This window comes from Thunnus maccoyii, chromosome 6 (assembly GCF_910596095.1).
Source record: "Thunnus maccoyii chromosome 6, fThuMac1.1, whole genome shotgun sequence".
In the NCBI taxonomy this organism is placed as follows: Eukaryota; Metazoa; Chordata; class Actinopteri; order Scombriformes; family Scombridae; genus Thunnus; species Thunnus maccoyii.
The window spans coordinates 10,807,649-10,829,344 of NC_056538.1; the positions used below are offsets into that span (position 1 = coordinate 10,807,649).

The 21,696-nt window shown below is 38.9% G+C and overlaps 1 protein-coding gene across 1 annotated transcript in view; it reads left to right on the forward strand.

Annotated features, from left to right (window-relative positions):
- kirrel3b (kirre like nephrin family adhesion molecule 3b) overlaps positions 1–21,696 on the forward strand; it is a 67,799-nt gene that overhangs the window by 19,852 nt on the left and 26,251 nt on the right. The window contains exons 4-5 of the mRNA XM_042413271.1: positions 4,326–4,476; positions 14,295–14,400. Of these exons, the coding sequence (XP_042269205.1) occupies positions 4,326–4,476; positions 14,295–14,400 (257 nt within the window). The remainder of the gene's footprint in view (positions 1–4,325; positions 4,477–14,294; positions 14,401–21,696) is intronic.

Consider the following 21,696-nt stretch of genomic DNA (forward strand, 5'->3'; position numbering starts at 1 on the left):
TTTTTAATGCCAGTTAAAATTGCTAAAGTTTACATGAAGCTGTGATCCATTTTGTTGATAGTTATCATTTTCAGCAGAGAAATAACTATCATCTTTCCAGTCCTATTTTTGTCTATATTTTCCCTAGCTTTCCAGCAAGTGTTAAAACTGTTGCTTTTTATGCCTCTTAGTGTCAATATTTTTTTCCCAATATCCATGTTAGTTTTCTGTGTAATTAGAGTGCTTTATTGCATTTTAATCGTCACACTAACTGAGTAATGGGGTGGGGTAATACTTACAATTAAAGTAACTAATTAAAAAATGAGTGGGCATTAAATATGTCAACTTTTTTTGTTGAGAGACAAGTGTAGTGTTCCCCAACAGTTGAGGAGGATATTGAGTCAAAGGGCTCTTTACTTTCAACACTAGTATACAGTAATTTACTGCGCCAGTTTTTAAAGACCTCAAAAGGTTCTGGCAAGTTAATTAACCTCGTTTATTCAGCATTTAATTTAAAACTGTGATCTGAAACACAGATCAATTTTTTAATTGCTTTAATTGCTTTCAACAACTTTGTAAATGATCTTTTTGAGGTGAGTATTGAGTTAAGTTAAACAAAAGAAACTTATTTAACCTCAGTGACCGTGGTAAAAAAAAAAAAGATATCTTTTAACTTCTGCATAAATATATTGTACAATGTTAAAGCAATTAACAGTTTTAGTAAAAGAGCTCTTGTGTGGTCCAGAATTATAAATGGCTGATTTAATATAACCCAAAGATTCATTTGATATCTGGGCAAATCAAAGGCGTGTTGGATGGGTTAGTAGAATATTAATGTTGCATATATCATTAGCTTTTGCTTATTTGGTAAATTCAATATCATCCCTGTGAGGCTTATTTCCTCTACATTCCCTATCACTGACCCAATCAAGGCTTTCCCTGCATGCCTGCCAGGTCTCAGTGGGTCATTTTCAATTCTGAGTTAATGTTTTAGGTTTATGAGACAATATGGCTTCAAAATTAAGTCAGTCCTAAATCATAATTCATGTTCATGTTCATTTAAAGTTCAGCCCTATCGTGTTCAAATATTGTCTCAAACAGTCTTCAAGACATCCACTTGATTTGATTCATTGTGATTCATTGGACTGAGCACATTTTTATTAGTTATAAATAAAAGAATAAATATAAAAGAAGCAAACATGCATCTCAATGTTGATTTTTTTCTGTAGTTTGATTTTTTTGTTGCAAAAAATTTAAAAACATTCATTGTGGTGATTGTATACCACAGCTGTCATGCAACATTTGTGTATTTGTAATACATGCATAAGACCTCACAGGAAATGGTGCATGAACATTTAACACTACATGTTGAGAAAAGGCAGTTGCTAGCTAGCCTGCTAGCGCATAGATTATCTCTCCTTATTATTTAATTTATTATACATCAGCGGTGGAGTATCTCGTATGATAATTTATATATATTAATTTTTTTATGGTCACATTATGCTTGCTTGCTACTTGCATGCTTTAAACGACGCTCATTACTCAAGATCCAAACCTTTTTTTGTTTGGTTTCCAAATAGTGGGATGTTTTAGTGAATTTGGCAGGTATATACTCTCTGAAACACTTTGTTGTAGTAAAAGTATACTGTAATAAGAAAGAGGAGTTTATAGTAAGCACAATTGTTTTTCTGATCACATAATATCCTCAAAAATCTTGCAAAAAGTCTTCCTTGTCTCATTGCAAATTAGAGGACTTTGAAATTAAACTGTTCAGTGTTTTGATGAATTTGACAATATAATGTGGGCCACTTACAATTTAAACTTTCATATATGGAACAGCAGCACCATTAACATTCTGATAAATATGAGTAGAGGTTCAAAGTAAATACAGTACTGGTTTAGGGCTAACAATGAATTAGCTTGGCTGGCAGCACATCAAGTTTTATTGAGCAGATAATCCTTTTGGTGTAGCTGTTTTTTTAATCAGTAGGTAATCCTGTTGTAAAGGTTTTTTCAAGCTACCGGCTGGTCTTTTACTGACAGGTCACCTTCTTGGCAAGTGAAAGCTTGGCATGGAAGTTGAAGCTTTAAGTCAAGCTAAGTTAGCTATTGTTATGTTAGCTGGCTATGGGCTGCTGCAGCACACACACACATTAGAATATATATATATATATATATATAGATAGATAGATAGATATAGATATAGATAGATAGATAGATAGATAGATAGATAGATAGATAGATAGATAGATAGATAGATAATAAAAATTGTAGTTGGAAGAGAGATGATGTGAACAAGCTCAGGACTAAAATGCCAGTATTAAACCTGAATTCAACAGGTTCCAAAAAAGAGAGCTCCAACAGGATGTCCATGTTGTGAAGTTTCTGCTATTTGTGATTCTTTGTCTCCTCAAGTTGTCAGAAATCACCTAATGCAGCTTTAAAATATACTAGAAAGAAAGCAACCCTTTTCATCTCAATCTTGTTGCCTCAGCCATTCCTCTCCTAGCATGGTTAAAAAGATTCTTCTCATAGGCTCTAGGCAGTGATATGAAAATTTATCAGTTTGTAATGTGGCATGGTGTTGAATTCAATGCAGCAGCCAGCTAACCCCCTTTCTAAGATTAATGACTTCAGACAGGTCCAGAGCGACGAGGGAAACAATCCTGATTGTGTCAGAAAGGATATTACATTGACATATCCCAGGTCTGACAGCTAATGTGTTCTGCTTTAGAAGTGACTCACGCACAACTATGAATTTCATCACATGGTTCCTCACATACAAATGGACTTCACAGGCACATGGATGGCATCTATAATATCGCTATACTGTAAAATGCTCATTAATACACCGAAAAAAACATGTTTATCTTAAATCCAATTTTACAGATGTTCTCATGTGAGATACCTTGAGGTACTTGAACTATAAAGTGCTCAGATAAAAATATCTCTTTTTCAAAGTCTTGCAGTCTGGTTTTACAAGTTCAATGACATTTTAATTATATTATTGAGAATATGGTATGCTTAAGTGAGAAGGAAGGCACACAGATTACAGTTTTATTAAAAATAAAACCCTTGCATGAAAGTAGGGAAATGGAGGAGATAATTACTACTGGTTTGTACATTAACAATGAGCCACTGACTCAGCTAATGATTAATGGGTAGTGATTACGGTGGTTGAAATGTAAATGCTCCTTAGCTTTCTTGAACTTTAATACAATGTACCTGGCTAAGTTTCAGTCATGACATCTCAATTTACCCTCTGTGTCTGTGTAGAGCTTGAACCCATTGTACTATAAGTGCCATAACATTTAGAGAAAGAAAGAAGTGCATACTCAAATGCTGTGTAGACTTTAAGATGCAACATGGATATTTTTCTTGTGTGGTGTGCTATAGGAGTCTAAGTAAATGAGATATCCATGGAGAAATCTATACATTTGTGAGGCTAATCCAAAGGTAGCAGTGCAGTAAAGCAAGTCCACTGTGAGCTCCTTCTGGTCAGCATGCTGCAGTAGATCCTTACAGTTCTGTTCCTATATTAGGAAAGTGTTTCATGTACTATACTATTGCAGGGTTTTCTTTTCTTCAAAAACACAGGGCAACCGCAAGTCTCCTTTAAAGAGATGGCAGGGAAATGCATCTTGGCTTTGTGGTTGACCACACTGTGCCCCGTTGCCCACGCAATTTGTTCTAGTCAGTGACTTTGTTCTGTCCCGCACTGGTTAACATAGACTCCCAGAGCCCTCCCCTGAGCGTTTCAGGGAGAGTGAGAGCTACTGAGCTCTACCAACCGATTCCAGATGGCTTCCACAATGGAGGGCTCAGAGGATGAGTGCTGAAAAGAAGATTGATTTTCTTTGTGGAGTATGACAAGCCATGCACTAGAGCGCAGCTCTCCAGACACACAAAAGAGGCTCAAAAAACATATTTCTACTTTTTTTTCATATCAATCAGCCTTGGAGTAAAACTATAGGGTAGAGTGTTCTGAAGGTTTGGCTTGGGTTCTCCAAGAGACAAGATGTGTGTATTCATGAATTTACTGCTGTTTTTTGACACCTTATCCATCACAGCTTATCTGGTGAACTGTTAAGTTCAACCTCTCCTTGTTTGTACATAATTTAAACAGTTTTGAATCCTAACTTGAATTTGAACTTTTGAAGTTGCAATCCAATATGTGTTTGGCTCTAAGTTTTGGGTGTACAGTATTTGGAGTATATTGATTATGCAGAGGCAAGGTTTCAGCATGGCAATCCATCTGACCAACCGACCATGCTTGGTATAGATGTAGAGACTTCAAACATTTATCCTACTTTCAACTTTATTCTGTCATTCTTCACTCTTTGCAGACCTTGCTCCGAGATGGCAGGAGAGAAAGCACCGTGAGCACACTCTACCTATCGCCTTCCAACATCGAGACAGGTCAGAAGATCATCTGTAAGGCATCAAACAAGGCAGACCCCAATGGCAAGGAGACCAGTGTCACAATTGACATCCAGCGTAAGCATACCACATCTTCCTCTCTGCCTCTCTTTCTCTCTTTACTTCTATGTCTTGCAGTGTTTCTCCCCCTCCCTCTTACTCTTTAGTTTTATCTTATTGTTTCATGAAGTTCCTTGGTCAGTGATCAGTACAGGTGGTATGACGTGCATCACTCAATATTTGAGGTATATTTTACATGTAAAAGGCATGAAACTGTCAGACAAGCATACATGACTAATTCTCTGTAAACATCTAGAATTCATTTTAAGCTCTGATGGATATTTATAATTGGTTTCCATTTTGCTTTCATACACCATGTAGGTGGGTGGATGGATTGGATTGGTGATGCGTCACTTTTTTTTGTTTGCCATGATGAAATATCAAGGGAACTGTCCATCTAAAATGTATAGGATTGTCTTTTTGGTCCAACTACCTGTCTGCTGTAGCAGTATGCACACTGTCTCCACCTCTTTTATTTCCTTGCTCACGCCATCAATCTTTTTGATGAGAGCATGCACAATACCCCTCTAAAATAGGCAAAGTAAGCCCAGCGTGTAAAACACATTCAGCCTCAATTGTCAGGGAATCTTTTTTCGATCAAGAACCGTTCACAGTAAGAGAAGGGCTTTGAACAAAGGGATTTTGCATCACTCACAGCCCCTTCAACACCATTAAGTATGACTAATAAAGCAGAAAATGCTATTTAGAGAGCCATTATGACTGACGGCCCCATTCTTTTCATTATGTACACCACAAGAGGCAAGCATGGCAAGAGCGGGCACGGCACGATCAGGCCAACTCAGGCGCGGGAATAAAAATGATTAACCGTTGTTAGTGTTTGCAACCCTTGCAGTTTGTCCTCATCATTTTTTTGTCATGCAGTCAGAGAGGGAAGTCTGCCCACATGTAAACTGATTTGTCACCATGTATAATGATGTGTCTGTTATAAATGCTTGCCATCATAGCATCATCCTTTCTTCTGAATGTATGATTTAACCCTGAAAAATGAGTGCAGCAGATTTGCAATTAGCATTCCAAAATGTGCTCTTTACACAATTAAAGCTCCTGAAAACATTTTTCACAGTGTGAGATCAAACTGAGCGACAGCACAGACTAATTGTCGAGATTCAAATTGTCTCCCACAAGGCTTAGCCTCTCGTCCTCACCCCCCACTCCCCTCCTCTGACTTGACAGGTAAAGTGTTCAGCACAGTTCAGCAGAGCCTCCAGAGTTTTTGCTAAGATCCACTTCCAAATTAAGCTGCTCCTGAAATGAAACACGCTGTAATTGAACTTTGATTCATTCGTGTTGGGTATCAATTTGCTTAATTTCAATGCTGCCAAATTTGATTACAAGGTTCTTGGCTCAACAACAGCATCTGAAACACTGTGTGTTTTTTTTAAACAAAAAATACAAAAAATATATTCTGTGGTGCAGATGTACACCACATCTAGCTTTGAGCAAAACACTTAATTGTAGACTGTTCCGCAGACACATAAGGGCAACCCTAAATACCTGCCTAGTGTAGGGATGTGTGTTTATATATGTGATTGTGAAGGTGTATCTAAATTTCAGTTACTTTTTACAAAGCTGTGAATACCTGAGTTTTCTTTAATTATGTATAAGCATCTTTTGAAAAAAGGCTAAAATTCCTATACACTCCGATAATGTTGCTGGAGGCTGGAAATCTGTACAACACTTAAATGTGAATGCACTGTGCATTGCAAAAAAAGTGGCTAGAGTGTGGCACCCAGTCTTTCTGTTGCAATAAAATCAGGTGGTGGACAAATGAGTAACGGAAAATGGCAAAGAGGATGGAAGCAGATAAAACTTTACATCCATCTCTTGAAGGACCAGACACCACATCAGTCTGGATAGGTCTGGCCTCTGCGATTGCTCTTCCACAGAGGGCAGTGTGGTGGGACAACTGAGTAGATTTTGATGGGAAGTGTCTGTTGTCATTCAGAGGATGCAGCACACAAACGCTGTATCCTATCTTCAAAGGATGCAGCCAGCAAAAGTGGGTTTTTTAGAAGATGCCATGCAATTCAAAAAATGCCATTTTATTACCAGGAAATTGGCCTCAACTGGCCAACAAAGTATAAATAACTGTGGTAAACTGAGAAAGTTACTTGACACATAGCACACTGCTAGCATCCATCTATCCATTTTCTTTACCGTTTATCTTCTAGAGGGTCGCAAGGGAGCTGGAGCCAATCTCAGCTGACATTGGGCGAGAGGCGGGGTACACCCTGGACAGGTCGCCAGTCAATCACCCGGTTGATATATAGTGTAGAGACAGACAACTATTCACACTCACATTCATACATATGGGCAATTTAGAGTCACCAATTAACCTAACCTGCATGTTTTTGGTCTATGGGAGGAAGCTGGAGTACCTAGAGAGAACCCAAGCAGGAACAGGGAGAACTATAGAGCAAACTATACAGAAGAGCCCCAGCCAGTTAAGTTATGTATTTAGCAGGAACATGTAAGCAGCTGAACCAGAGATCTACCATGCCACGTGACAATGACTGCTTGTGTGCTTTATAAAACAAAAACCAAAACCAAAAAAACTGACACACAAAAAAAAAAAAACGAGCATTCAACTCTTCAAGGTCTTTTATTACAACCAACTGCTGAACAAGACTTTTTTAGGCAACTAAATATTACAATTAACTTTCATGAACTGAAAACACATAACAACCATGGCTACGCCTACTCTGTGATTCATGGTTATGTTACCTAACCAACATAGTCTCCGCGGTAGCGACTTGTCAGTCACAACGTAGCCACGCCCTAAATCATACCCTGCTTTATTGTTTACTTTACTCTACATGGGACAATCATTTACAAAATGAACATCATGATGTATTGCAGAAGACTTGAAACTAGTGATTGAGACCATAAACCCATTAGGAAACTGTTTACAGTAATAAATCAAGAGAAAAGTTGGGTCATTTTCTCATAGACTTCCATACAGTCAGACTTCTTCTTGGAGCCAGTGGAGTCGCCCCCTGCTGGCCATTAGAAAGAATGCAGGTTTAAGTCACTTCCGCATTGGCTACACTTTTCAGACCCAGCGCTACCCACTTGCTCCATATAAGACTTACTGTTTTCAGACTCATGATTTTCATATTTCCGTTCCCCCAGGTTTTAATCAAATATGTCAGATATCAAAAAGACATTCCCCAAAAACTGATTGAAAAAATCTCTGTTGACATTATTAATGCTCACTTCTCAAAAAGGGCTGTTTTGCTTGTAAGTGAATTAATAATAATAATAATAATAATAATAATAATAATAATAATAATAATAACACAATAATTATCAAAGGTGATTCTTAACATTTTTATTTAGAGACCACGGTCAGGCAATAGAAAAATGCAAGACAGAGGAGAATGTATTGCCCCTTTGTTACACAAGAAACAGAAACTGAACCTCTCTTTCTTCTGCTGATGCACTCTCTTAGTGAACCTTTCTCAAAGAAGGTGAAAGCTATCACCCTACACCTATTAAAGCAACATTTCCTTCATGCACTTCTTGTCAGCCTGTGAAATAAATGTAACACTTGACCATCTCTTCTTTACAAGTGCTTGAGAGTTATCTCTATTCTACAGCAAGAACTAGCTACTCTTCAGGATCTAACATCACTGGTACATAATTGTCGGCAGTGTTATATGCTTCTATAAAAATATACACAGCCAGTAGCCAGTAGTGCTATAAAATATGCTCACCATACACTGGAAAGTTGAATATCAAAATGTTCTTGTTTCTTCTATCACACTGCATGCTACTTCCTGTTAAACTTGGGCTTCATGCCATTTATATTCACATATTCATCATTCAAAATGTTAATGTTCCCATATACTGTAATAGGTCACTTTTAAAGCTTTCAGCTATGAATGATACTATAGTTTGGTCATCATTCATGCCAGAAAGAAAAGCCCTTTTGTTAAAGCAACTGGAATGATCCAGTGTTGCATATTAATGACATGATGAGAAATGGTTTGTTGCTGTGCACATAAGAACTACTGTATCACTGCCCAAGGCCATGCACAACAAAATCCTGTCAAGTCCTGTATATGACATACATTCCTTACTCATGATAAGCACTCCATAGTCATGTGAATTCATCACTGGTGCTACAATGAAGTCATTAGAAATCATAAAACTGAAAAATTCCAAACTTTGTCTTATTTCTGAAGTTTCAGTCAGTGTTTTTTCAATTCATAATCTCAAAAAAATGTATTATTCTATAAATGGATTGTTGCCAGCCATGGATAAGGTCTCTACACCATCCCACATTTAACGCAAAAAATTCATGTTCCTTTGCATGTTGTGTTCTCATGTGTTTTAGAAGTGGTGCTGTAATGTGTCTCAGCCCTGTAACAAAGATGGTCTCTGATGAATGGTTGCTATTAGTGTAAGTGGGACCCTGGTGAGGGCTGGATAAAGTAAGTGATAGAAGCTACTGCATTCTACAGCCACTTCTGTCCTTCCGGGACCTGATTGAGTTGCATTATAATTTGCCAGCCTGAAAGTCCCTTTGATCTCTGCGTAGAACCTTTATCCCCATTTTTGGTCAAAGGTATGACCTCAAAAGTGGAAAGTGCATCACCTAAGTTATTTGAGTTATGAAGGGGTGAAAAACACGATTGCCTGTTATAAGGCATTCACAATGCATTACGCAACAAACTGTACTTATTGGTATACTGATTGATATTGAAAAATTCTCCATGCTGAAATTTAAACTGTAAGCCTACAGTCTTGTGAAAGTAACATTTGCTGTGTGGACAGTTTTGAGAGTTCTTAATTCAAGTGCCATTTTATTTTCCTTTCCAAATCAGAAATAGGAAATTCTTAGTTGAAAGCTATTGGTCTCTGACACTCTGTGTGCTAGCTCTGTATCGAAAGCACAGAGATGAAATTGATATAGATGGTCTCACCTAACTTTCAGTGAGACAGCAAATAAGCAAATTTCCTGAAATGTATGTGTATTCCCTGAAGATGTGGAATAACGTCCACAAGACATCTGCATAAATGCCTTTTTTCATGTTACTTTGTGTGGCTGTCCTAGTATTATTTTCCTACCCAGAGTTACCTAGTTGACCATATTAGTAAGACAATTTTAATGGCAACCAGTGATTAAAATCTTCTCAGTCTGTCCGTCCTTCTCGACATTTCACATTCCATTCACCTACACGCATAGGTGCTCTTTTTCTCTCAACGTCATCCTTATAGCAATCCAAATGAGAGTAATCTAAACACAACCTGGCACGTTGCCCACAGCTTAAACCAGCCCAAAATCCAATGAATTTCACAACAGTATTTTATTTTATCATCATTTTAATGCTCATGATTTACATCACCTCAGCATTTTTATTCCCGCGGAAGTTCATACAGAGTTACCTGACCTAAGGTTAGACAAATTAGCATCTAAATACAGTATGTACTGGTGATGTTGTCAAAATGAGAGGGATTTAAAGCCAACAGAGGTGATTCAGAGCCCCGGTTAGACTGCTGACTTCAGTTGTCCATACCAGTCCATTAGCTGACTGTAATTATTTGATAGCAGAGGGGTGTCTACCCCCTGATGCTGTTTTCTCCAGCTGCATGACTTTACTTGCATTACGCCCTTTGGATTTTTAATCAGTGTAAACTCTCCTACCCCGCGGCATAAAACTGCAGTGAAATATGATTCTGATGCTACAATCTCATGTCCCACTAAATCCCACTCATCACATAACTTAAAATATCTCTCAAATATTTTCTAGTCCAGCTGCATATCTGCAGAGTGTTGCCCCACATAGAAACATGCTTTCAAACACATAGTGGGAAATGAATGCACTAGGGACGAGCAAAGCCAAGGTTCTCTGTGTGTTTGCATTGCAAACAAGCTGAGCCATGTGGGGGGAAAATGAATGCCATTTGTTGAGACTAATTAATAAAGAACATGCAGATGTGCAATTGGGGAGGATTTGTTTTGGTAGCTGGCTCAGCTACATGCTCTCCCTGCTTAATCAAGCAGATAATGGCAAATTCATCTGAGAGGGAATTTGAAAGTGAGAGCGAAAGAGTATAAAGGATAAGAATTTTTTGTACATTAGATTAAGGTCTAATGATGCTGTAATACAGAATTATCTTATGTCAATTTGTATGTTAGGCTATGTAAAGACATGACTTCTAAATATGACACTTCCAGTGCCCTGAATCTCTATCAGATGTGTTAAACTAAGCTTTGACTACTATCCTCCGGTTGCATCATTAACAAAACTTTGAAGCTCATGAACACATACTGTACAGACTCTAACAGATGTGTTACAAGGAATACAGCGCTCCTTATTCAGTCTGCTGTATGCATAGTAAAACATCTGCCTTCATTTAAGTGAGTAAATTCTTTGCTGTTCCACAGTTGAATATCTCATGATCAATATGTTGGACCTCAGGTTGTCAGTTAGTCTGTTCTTCCATGAAGTAATCCACTCAGCCAGCCATATGACAGCATGCCCATATTGCTAAGGCTATAAGCCACAAGCTGATGCCACATAAGCAGCTCCCCCATCCTTCAGAGGCAGCCGCCACTCCTGGAGTTTGAGGCTGGTCCTACTGGAGAACAGCTGTCTACAGTGACCTGGGGAGATTGGAAATTGAGCTTTAAGAAAGGGAAAAAACAATTTATGTTGGCACTATCTCCAGGAAACAGAGTGAAGTTGGAAGATTGTTCCAAAAACACCATCTGGTTTCCACTTTGAACTAACCGATCAAAAGCTGTCGGCCAACTACAACACTACCCCCCTATTCATCCTGTTGTTTTCACTGGAGCTCTGAAGAGTCCTACTATCCCCCTTTCCCTCTATCCACCAATCCATCCCTCCCTCCCACTCTCTCCCCCTTGCTACTACTCTCTTGATGAATCTGAGGAATTAACAGTCTTGCATATTGATGAGCCATCACATGATGCCTCTAGTGCACTCACTCTGCAACTCATGCATTTATACATTAAAGTGACAAATTGACTTCTTTATTAAGTAGATGTCTGTCATATCTGAGGGGTCAAAGGTTAGAGTGCCTGATTCACACCCAGGGCTCTTGCTGGCATACTTTTGACAGCTGTTGCTCCCATAGCTGTCTCTGCTTTTGGATCATCAGGGAGTTGGAACTATCTTACAAATTGCTCTCCTGACTTAGAAATAAATGTAAAGTCATCATGACACTACCTCTTGCTGAGAGGGACTGAGGTCTTTTTGTGAGAAGGTCTGTTAGTATGCCTCAATCATTTGAAAAGAAGATTAATTAGTAGCCAGACTGACAGCAATGAGCATTTGTGTCCTTAGAAGTCTCTTGGCAACAAGACCAGAGGAAAAGGTTGGCATGATAGAAAAGTACAGTATAGGAACACTTTTTAGTCAAGAAGACATGTGAATTAGCTTCTACGTTACAGTATCTATTAGCACAGACATCTATTAACACCTCCAGATCTCCCTCGCTCTCTTTTTATGTCTGCCTCTCTCTTTCCTCTCCAGCGTCTTGCTGGATTTTATTACCACCTCCACCACTGCCACATCTGTCATTTTGCCCCTGAGGTTCCCTCTGCCCACATTTTTGTCCACGCAATTAACCGCTTGCAATGCTAAAAACACCTACTGGGAAGTTAACACTGCAGCTCAAGGCATGGATAGCTTTCCTGCTTTATTACGACACACACCCACTTGCCCTTTCATATACACATATACTCCTACACATGCCAACACACACACACACACACACACACACACACATGCACACAGTTGACTGCTCACTACCTGGAGAGACTTGCTGGTTCATTGTGGCCTTCAGTCTTCCAGGATTCACAATGTTGTTATTTTCTTTACTGGCCTGGGAGAACTGGCACAGGTGGGGCTGCTGATGGGGAATATGGTGTGTGTGCGAGTAGGGAGGAATATGGCACCTGGACCACCCCCATCTCTGGGGCTTTGTGGCAGCTGAGCCAACCTAAAGCATCTGCACAGCCACAGGGTAAAAAACAGTTTTCCTACACTTCATTTCCACACGCACACACACACACAGAATCAGAGAATCACTCTCCATAACTATACAGTGTTTGGCTGCATAACCACAGTGTTTGTGTGCTTCTTTAATTCTTTGTGGATCCACCACTGCTCTTCCTGCTACTCATCCGCATCCAAATACAGTCCCTGGTTATTACATTAGTATTAATTAACACAGAGAGGATAGACATAGTACACCTTTGAAGCAGATGGCTGCACCAGCATCAAATCCAGAACTAGCTTTTCCCCCCAAATGACTAATCTACTCTATTTGGTGCTTTACCAGGATGCCAATGGTGCCACCAATGGCAAATGGTAATGACGTTGTGGAATTTGAGGCTTGAGGACAAGTGAAATATTAAGATTTTAAAACATTTATGTATGATTTAAATGTTGTTTTTTAGTATTATTTCATACCATTTCTGTAGGCAGCAGTATTGAATGCAAATATCCTGTCCATATGCCTTACAGATGAGTACAAACAATTTCCCCATGCTGCGTTTAATAGGACAATACCAACTCATACATGTCAAATTGCATGCAACAATGTATAAAGTAAAAATGTGCTCCCAAGAAGCACAATGTTTCCCCAAATGTTCAGCCAGTATTTGGTTTCTTTGACACCAAATCATTGTATGTTGTCCAGATCAGAAAAAACTCCATTTGATGCTCCTTAAACATTAGAAATACACTTAATCAACAACTTCTGGTCAGCTATAGGTGATTTTTTGTTTTTCCTTACTGCATCAAAGCCCTCGACAAAATATACCCCGCGTCTACTCAGAAACCCTGACAAATAGCTTCACCTACTTGAAATTCATTCTCTGAGTCTGCAGGGTAAAGAGCTGTTTGTTTCACACGGGACAGGATTGATATGGAAATGAACACGTATCTTCAAAAAGAACCCCACCTTTGTCAATTAGGATAAATTAAGTTGTTTATTGAATTAGCATAGTCTGAATGCTTGTTATTCTAAGAACTGTTTTAATTGCACTGTATCACTGAGGTTGTTCATTGTTTTAATTGCAGTGGGTTGCACTATGGATTATTCACTGTTTGCAAATTGCCCTTTACTGAAACTCATTATTAAGTCAAGTTTTCCTTTGATTTGCTCCTTATAATGTTGCTGATGAATATATGAGGATAAAAATAACATGTTCTCTCCCACACCTGTGAAATACACTACAGTGTTATTCAACAACTGGGTCCAGACCCCTAAGTGGGTAGTGAGAACATTAAAAGAGGGCCTCAAATTATTCAGGAGTAATTGCCTATTATTTGGGAGAAAAAGCTGCCACAAACTGTGATAAGTTGTCACAATTGCTCCAAGTGCTGCCACAGTGTATTTGTAAGATAATCCGAATCAAAAGATTTTCACCCACTGGTTTTAAGTGGAGCTATTTACCTACAGTACAGTATGTGTGGTACAGTACAGCTACATAAAAGGCTGCCAAACCAGTTTTAGGTCACAAGAAAAGACATTTGGCAAATGTGCATCGGTCACCTGGATAAAACAGAGAATTTATTTTGGTTGTCAATGTGTTTTGCTGTTTTCTCTTGAGGTTGCATGTTTTTTAAGCTATTTATGAGGTGTCTATTTAGTCTCTGCAAAATTTGTAACATGTTTTCTCTCTTGCTTTCTCCTCTTTCTCATGAGTTGTGTTCAGCCAAAGAAAAAGTCAACAACATAGTGTTTGTCTCAGCTTTACAGTTAACTACAGAACGTTTTCAGGAGGTTGCCCAAAATGTAATTGGTTGTTTTTTTGTCTATGTTTTTTTCTTTAGATCTCCCACTTGTCAATCTCTCAGTGGAGCCTCAGCCTGTTCTGGAGGGCAACCTTGTGAAATTCCACTGCTCTGCAAAGGCCAACCCTCCTGTCACACTGTACAGGTGAGACCATGAACAGAACTGGACCTGTTTCTAGAGCACATGCACAAGCAATCAATGAATAATTCATAAACAACCCGTAATATTAAAGAGAAAGAAAAAGCGGTACAGTTAACCTTAAATGGGATATTGTCTGATCGATGTTACTGGCGGTGGTAATGCATTTTCACATGAAATTTAAATGTAGAGTCAGTAGCTCTGGAGAAAGATTATTAATATTTGAACTAAACACGCAAACAAATACACCCCTCCCTTCGTGCTCCTTCAAACGCTCCAACCCCAAATTCATGGATGAGCATTGCCAAGGCAACCACCAAAAGAGAAATATGGCAGAATCTAGAGCGATGTGTCAGCTGTAGAATCACTTCTGTTCCTCTCACACTTTATCACAAGCGGGGAAAAAAAAATTAGTCTCATGTGAGCACAACAGTCCATCCACACTCTCTGCCTCTCTGTGGCCTCTCCACTTCTCACTCGACCTGTGTTCAGCATCTCTGTCCACAGAAGCAGACGTCTGTCAGCTGCAGCTCCTGGGGAGCTGAGAGGACAGCAGCCAGCCAAACTGCCTTCACCAGGCTGACTGACAGCAGAAATTTACTGAACCAAAATAGTTTGCATGTCGGCTCAACAGGAAGAAATCGATAATGTTTGTATTTAATAATTCATTGATGTGGTAAATAAGTTGAAAACACATATACAGTAGGATATTTGTGTGATTTACAAAACTGCCTGCTCAGATTACCCTTCACTTAACGCAACAAAAACAGACTCAGAGACTGTCTCAGATTCAGTGTGGATTGATACATTCAATAAAATAGAAGCACATCTGTTCAACGAAAAAACACTTTCTATGTGAATTGGCCATGACCTCTCTCTCTCCAGTTCGACAACCCCAACATTAAACAGGTGCTGGAGATGAGAGACGCCTCCTGTTGCTGATTGGCCACAGTAGTGGTGTGTGGTTCGCTCCGATTGTATTGGATTAGAATCGCTGACTCTACCATCAACACTTCATCGTTGATTGTGTTAATTATCGTCAGACGCCTTCTTATGCTGCAATGACATCATTATATCTGCTCACACTTTGCAAAAAATGAAACAAAGAAATTTAATGAAAATACATCTCACAAAAATCATTTGGGAAACCTTGTCATGTTTCACTGGGTTGCACCAAAGCAATAGAGTGATTTGTTGCATAGCTGTTTTTCTTTGTGGTCACATTATCTCCCTTGAACATTAAATGCCCATCAGTGTGTTGGAGGAAAGCTAGAAATAAAGTGTTCATGTCATCTGATGAAGCTGTCAAGATTACAGTTTTTTTTCTTTTTTAGATTGGGTTGTGTTCCAGAGTTTACTGTTTGAAGGCTGGTTTATCCCTGAGGATGTGCTAGAGTTTTTACGTGTGTGTTGTACATTAGTGGTTGAATGAGGATTCTGCTAATGTTACGTCTGCTCTGTACATCTACATGAATATGATTGGACATTACGAGCTAACAGCTGAAATCAGCCAATATAAGCAACTTCAGTGCTCTGCTTGCTTCATATGAAGGAAGTCACAGACACATTAGTTTTAGAATGAGAAAATATTTTTCAGTGGCCCAAATACAGCAAGAGCAGAGATTTGATTGCCACTGCAATTCAGCGTAATGACTTAATGATAACTCTTCACAACATAGGTGATGCCCATCCAGTCTTTATTTACTTTGCTAAAAGTTTTGAGAACATGCTTTCACTTTGGCAGTTATGTGAAGATTATTGAAAAAAAAGTAAATCTATTTCATTTTCAAAGTCCAAATTGCATATGCATAAAGAAAAAAACAAACAAACAAAAAAAAACAGAAAATGTGGAGGGATTTCAATGCTTTCTGAAACCATTGTACAAACAGAACACCTTTGCACCTTTTACAGCAGTGCATTTTTCTGTTGTTGTTGTTTTGTATAGGTATGTATGTAAAGGTATTCAACAACTCTATATTGTCAGACAGAATGTTGATATTGGACAAATCTGCAAAGCCCTGGATTAGGTTCTTTCTTGGTATGTAAAATTAATATAATAAATGTTTTATATTGTTTAGGTAAAATACACAAAATAATCCTTTTTCCTGTTTCAATTATAACCCAAACCATACAGTATGTTGATAGCCATCTTTGACAGACACATCACAACACTGCTGAAAATACAGTTGTTGATGAAATGTAGTCTGGCATGTTATATATAAAAAAATAGTAGTACAACAAGTAACAAAAAAAAAACTGTTTACTAAAATGCTTTTTAACAGCTCATTGTGCAGCAGTTTTGCTTAGCAGTCAATTTCTTCTGTTTTTTCAAACCTTATTGAGAGGTCCATTTTCACTTGTGCTTGTTAGAATCTATTTTGTATTTTTTTTTCTTACTACATCTGTAGTTGTGATGAAACAACAAAATGACATTAATTATTCTCATAAATTCTTATATGGCCCTCTGGAAGTGTAATACTGAAGTGATTTGTCAAGAGATGGTTTTCTGTGTGGGAGGTTTTAAAAACACAGCGAAAAATAAATGGAATGAAATCGATAGCAAAGGGAATTGGCCGCCTCTGAATCTTGTAATGGTACTGGGAAATGAAATGGATGTACAACACACTCACAGGTGGCAAAACAGAGATGTTGCCTTTTTGATGGATTCTGCCCTTTTGAAAAAAAGAAGGAGAAGGAAGAAAGAAGGAGGAGGGAGGGGAGTGATATTGTGGAAAACAAGGTTTGTATTTGATTGTGTAGGTGCACAGCAGAGACAGGATGTCTATTGCACCTGCAAAGGGATGTATTGTTATGAGACTGGATCAATGCTAGATTCAGACTTCTCCCCAGGGTATCAAGAGCTAAGATGCAGTGGCAGTTGAGATGACTTTTTCTTTTAGTTTGACAAACTACAGAATGAAAAAAGGTTGGAGGTTGAAGCTAAAAGAGGCTAAAACTGCTGCTTTCCCACTCTCTGAGTTATTTCTTCCTTCTCTCTCTTTTCTCTTGCTGTCGCTTTACTGTCTGGCTTTTTGTCACTGATACAATCCACTGTAGGATTAAATAGTATCCAGACAGACTAATAACTTTTGATACTTCAAGTTTATACTCTCCACCAGTTCTCCAGTTTCATAATCTCCCATTTAGATTTATCTGCAATTTATACAAGTGCTTCAGGACTCCCATGCACCGTTGGAGTTCAATGCATGGCAGACATGGGATTTTTGGACCCATTATGCCTTGCCTGAGAGGCTTCGACTAGTGAGAGCCCCCCACAAATTCCCCCTCTAGGGAGCAATATCACAGAGGAGGGCAGGAAGCTGGTCAAGCAGTGTGGGGCCATTATTCAGTACTAATATACTCTGTCTACCCCAGATCAGATACAGCACAAGGACAGAGTAGTTCTGAGATGAATAGCCTCTTTTCCATCCCCGGGAGAGCCATTCATTCCCAATGTGCACTGCGCCGCTTTGCCATCCCCAATTCAATGGACACATGAGACACAGACCCAAGATAGTGGGGGCACTAGTCAAAAGTATGGCGCTGTCTGCTGCCTACAACCCCATGGGATTGCCACATCGGTTCAATAAATCTAACTTTTAACGTAAAAATTGAAATAAGATATATTTCTACATATACCTGAACCTTTGCCAGATCACAGCTCAAGGGGAGAGTAAAGAGGGAGGAAGTCAAGGGATCTGAGAGGACTTGGTATGGAGGCAGGAGTTGGAAGAGAAGATGAAAGTGGTGCTGAATGTGTGAATGAAGTAAGAGTAATGGGCATGTGTTTCAGTCAGCACTCAGGGAATCAACTTAGAGGGAAAGACGAGTGGGTCGGAACATCTTCATTACTGTTTATAATGGTAGGAGGGCTAACCAGAATGCATCACAATCACTCAACCACCCTCTGATGAAGACACAGAGGGTTTTCTCAGATCCAAACAACAATCCACCAGAGAGAAGAGAAAGAATAACAAACAAAGCAAATCAGGTCCCTTGTCTGCATGTACAACTATGCACCAAGTGACAACAAAACCCCCTCCTTTGCATGGCACTGCAGCAAATAACATCCCAATCCTCCCCGCACTTATGTATATTTTCAGTGATGTTGTTGTTGGTACTGCTGGATTGTTTGTTTGCGTTAGACTGACACTTCAGTTGCCATAAACTTGGAGGTAGCCAATTGATATATTTCACCCTATGCCACTGTCTGTTTTTTGACTTGACTCCAGTTCCCTAGCCACCTTTTTTATGCCTACATTAGCTGCAGCCATTGGTGCTTAAAATTTTTTAGAGAAAGTGGTGTTACATTATATTAAAAAAAAAAAAAAAAAAAAAGTAAAGCCAAGGTGCAACACCTGAAATGTAACTGGTTCAGTAATTCACAGCATAATTGCAAGAATATAGGTTAATGTGCACTGTTCCTGCACACATACAAATCAATGCAACCCTGACAGGTTGGAAATTATCTTGAGAAGTTGGGCCTAATCAAGAGTCTGCAGTGACCCACAAAAGTTTGCCATAACCCTGAAAAGTTAAGTAAAACAAAGCCAGGGATATCTAAGGAGTAAGAAAAAAAAAGTCCCTTGAATACCCGCAGAAAGTTGCTTATTTCTGTGCTTTCAAGGTTATCCCTAACTTTTCAGAGTTAATAGCATACTCCATGACACTTCTTTGTTTTCAAATAGATAGTGTATACTGTAGATAAAAGTATATATTTGTAGAACCTCAATTCCTTAGCAGATCATAGAATAGCTGTGTAATTTATCTCCATGTCAAAATGATGCTGCATGCTACTAAACTATATTTATTTTATATTGCACCAATAATTCAATATTCATCACGTTCAGTGTGCAGAGAGAATGAAACTGCATTGTGCTGTGCTTAATCATGCTGATAATAACTGTGGGGCCTGATTTACTGTGGATCCTGATGCTGATGGCACAGATACCTGCCTAATTTAATTGTTACTGTTTTATTGGATTAAAATCACATTCAGCACATACAAAACTCTCCCCCTCTTCCATGTCTCCTTCATCCTCTGCTTCCATTAATGGCAGACCTGTATATCTGTATAACACTGTTAGCTTACACACCCCCGGACACGCAAAAAAAAAAAAAAACACACACCTTGTACACACATGAGCTTGCACACAGACACATGCATACTCACACACAGACACTAGAGCATACAGGATTCACACCCTTTGTCTGAATCAAATCCCTGAATACGATACAGCAGTGTAAAGTGAGTCAACTATTGAGTAAGCATGCATTGGCCCCTCTAACCTCCCAAAGGGAATGCAGGTGTTTGTGTTACCCTGGGCCAGCTATGTTTAGACATAAGTCTTGGACAGCGGCCAGCACACCAACAGAGCTCCCATGCTCCCTGTGGATGACGGCATTCTGTCTCTGCTCCCACTAATACTGTCAAGGGCTCCCAAACCTGGCAGCCTCAACCTCCTCTCGGGAGCAGCTGGCTACCCGAACATCTGTGCTTACCCCGTTGCACTCTTACAGTATGAGCTAGAAAAATGTAGGTGGAAACACTGACATACTGATATATACTGTATGCAGTTGCCATTATCTATTTTACTGTAATTGTTGTCGTCGTTATAATGGTCTTGATTATCACAACCATCACCACTGTGCCCATTTGTCATGAAAATGGAAAATTTCAGTTACTTCATGCGATATGATTGAAAGCTCCTGAACAAATACTAAATGGACCTTGAGGAGAGATTGTTTTGTCAATTTTGGTTTCCAATAGAAAGAATGAACTTTGAAACGGTACACCAGTGTAATTCATGATCATCTTCATCATCATCATCATCATCATCATCTTCACTGTCGTCATCAATGTCATCATCCTCATCGTTATTATCATTGTTGTCATCGCCCTAATCATCATCATTATTGTCTGCATCATGATTACCGCAACCGTCTCCAGTGTAATTAATATCATCGTCATCATCTTTATCACCATCGTCATATAAACATCAGCGGAAACATTCTTGATGATACTCATATTCAGAGTTACACTGCTATGAACATCAACACTAGTCATCATCATCATTAACAAAATGGTTCTCACATTCTGTTAATCTTTCAATTTATAACATAAAAAATGATAATATTTGGGGAATATTCTGCTACTCAAAGACTTTGTAGATATAAAGTGAGTTTACTCTGTTCTGTCCCAAGGCTTTCTCAAGTACTATCTGTTTAGACTAGCTGACAGACGAAGACACAAAAAAGTACTACTACTACTGGATCAGTTATGTAAAAGGCCAGACAGGGCAAAAACACCCATCTGCCCTAGTTTATCCTTGTATACTTGTCACACAAGAACACAACTCTGAAAAGAATCTGCTGTCTTTAAAAAAAAAAAAAAAAATCCCATGAAGCGCAATTAGAATTCTGCTTCACTTCACTTACTGATTGAATGAGGTAATCTGTTCTCATTTAAATGATAGCATTTCAGTCAAGCATGGGGCCAGCTTAGTCATGGAAAACAAATGAGTTCCCTATCCTGTGAAAACTGCTCTCAGTACTGGCAGGAATATAAAATGGAGACAGGCACCGGTTCCATTGTCATTGTTTTCATTTGCCACATCAGCATGCAGCCACATCTCTATTGTAGAGGATGGCAGCGTTTAGATGCATGATGCATTGTATGTCCCGCTGCACCGTCTAAATTTTCCAAAGAGACCCGAGACATCCGCAGATGCCTTTGCTTCACTGTTATAAATGGGCCTTGTCTGTTGCAGCCATCCGCACTATGCAGAGCAAGCCGCTGCCCGTGACATCATAAAAGTCTCACCTAAACACGTGGGGAGTGTCTGTATCCCCTTCACAGAAGCTATCACTCACAAACACAAACAGATGTTCTTTATGTGATCCCGTGTCAATTTATTAACGTCAGCTGTTGTGTGTAATACAGTACGTGTCAACCAACATCTTCAAAGGTGGGGGAGCTATACCCATTTGTCATTCTGTGATTTGTTTTTCTTAGCTGGCACTCTGTGCTGCACTCTCTGCCTGCCGTAATGAGGAACGTGCTGTCTGCTCCATGTCGCCAGGGAGCTTGTCACAGCATGGAGGGCTGCCACAAAAATATGCTGAAGCCAGCACAGAAAACCTGTCCCAGAATAATGATTTATTCAAACAAAAGAAAGCTATTAATAATAATAATAATGATGATAATAATAATAATGATAAACTTTATTTATATCACACTTTTCAAAAACAAGTTTACAAAGTGCCTCACAGACATAAAAACAGAAAATACACAGTGCAATA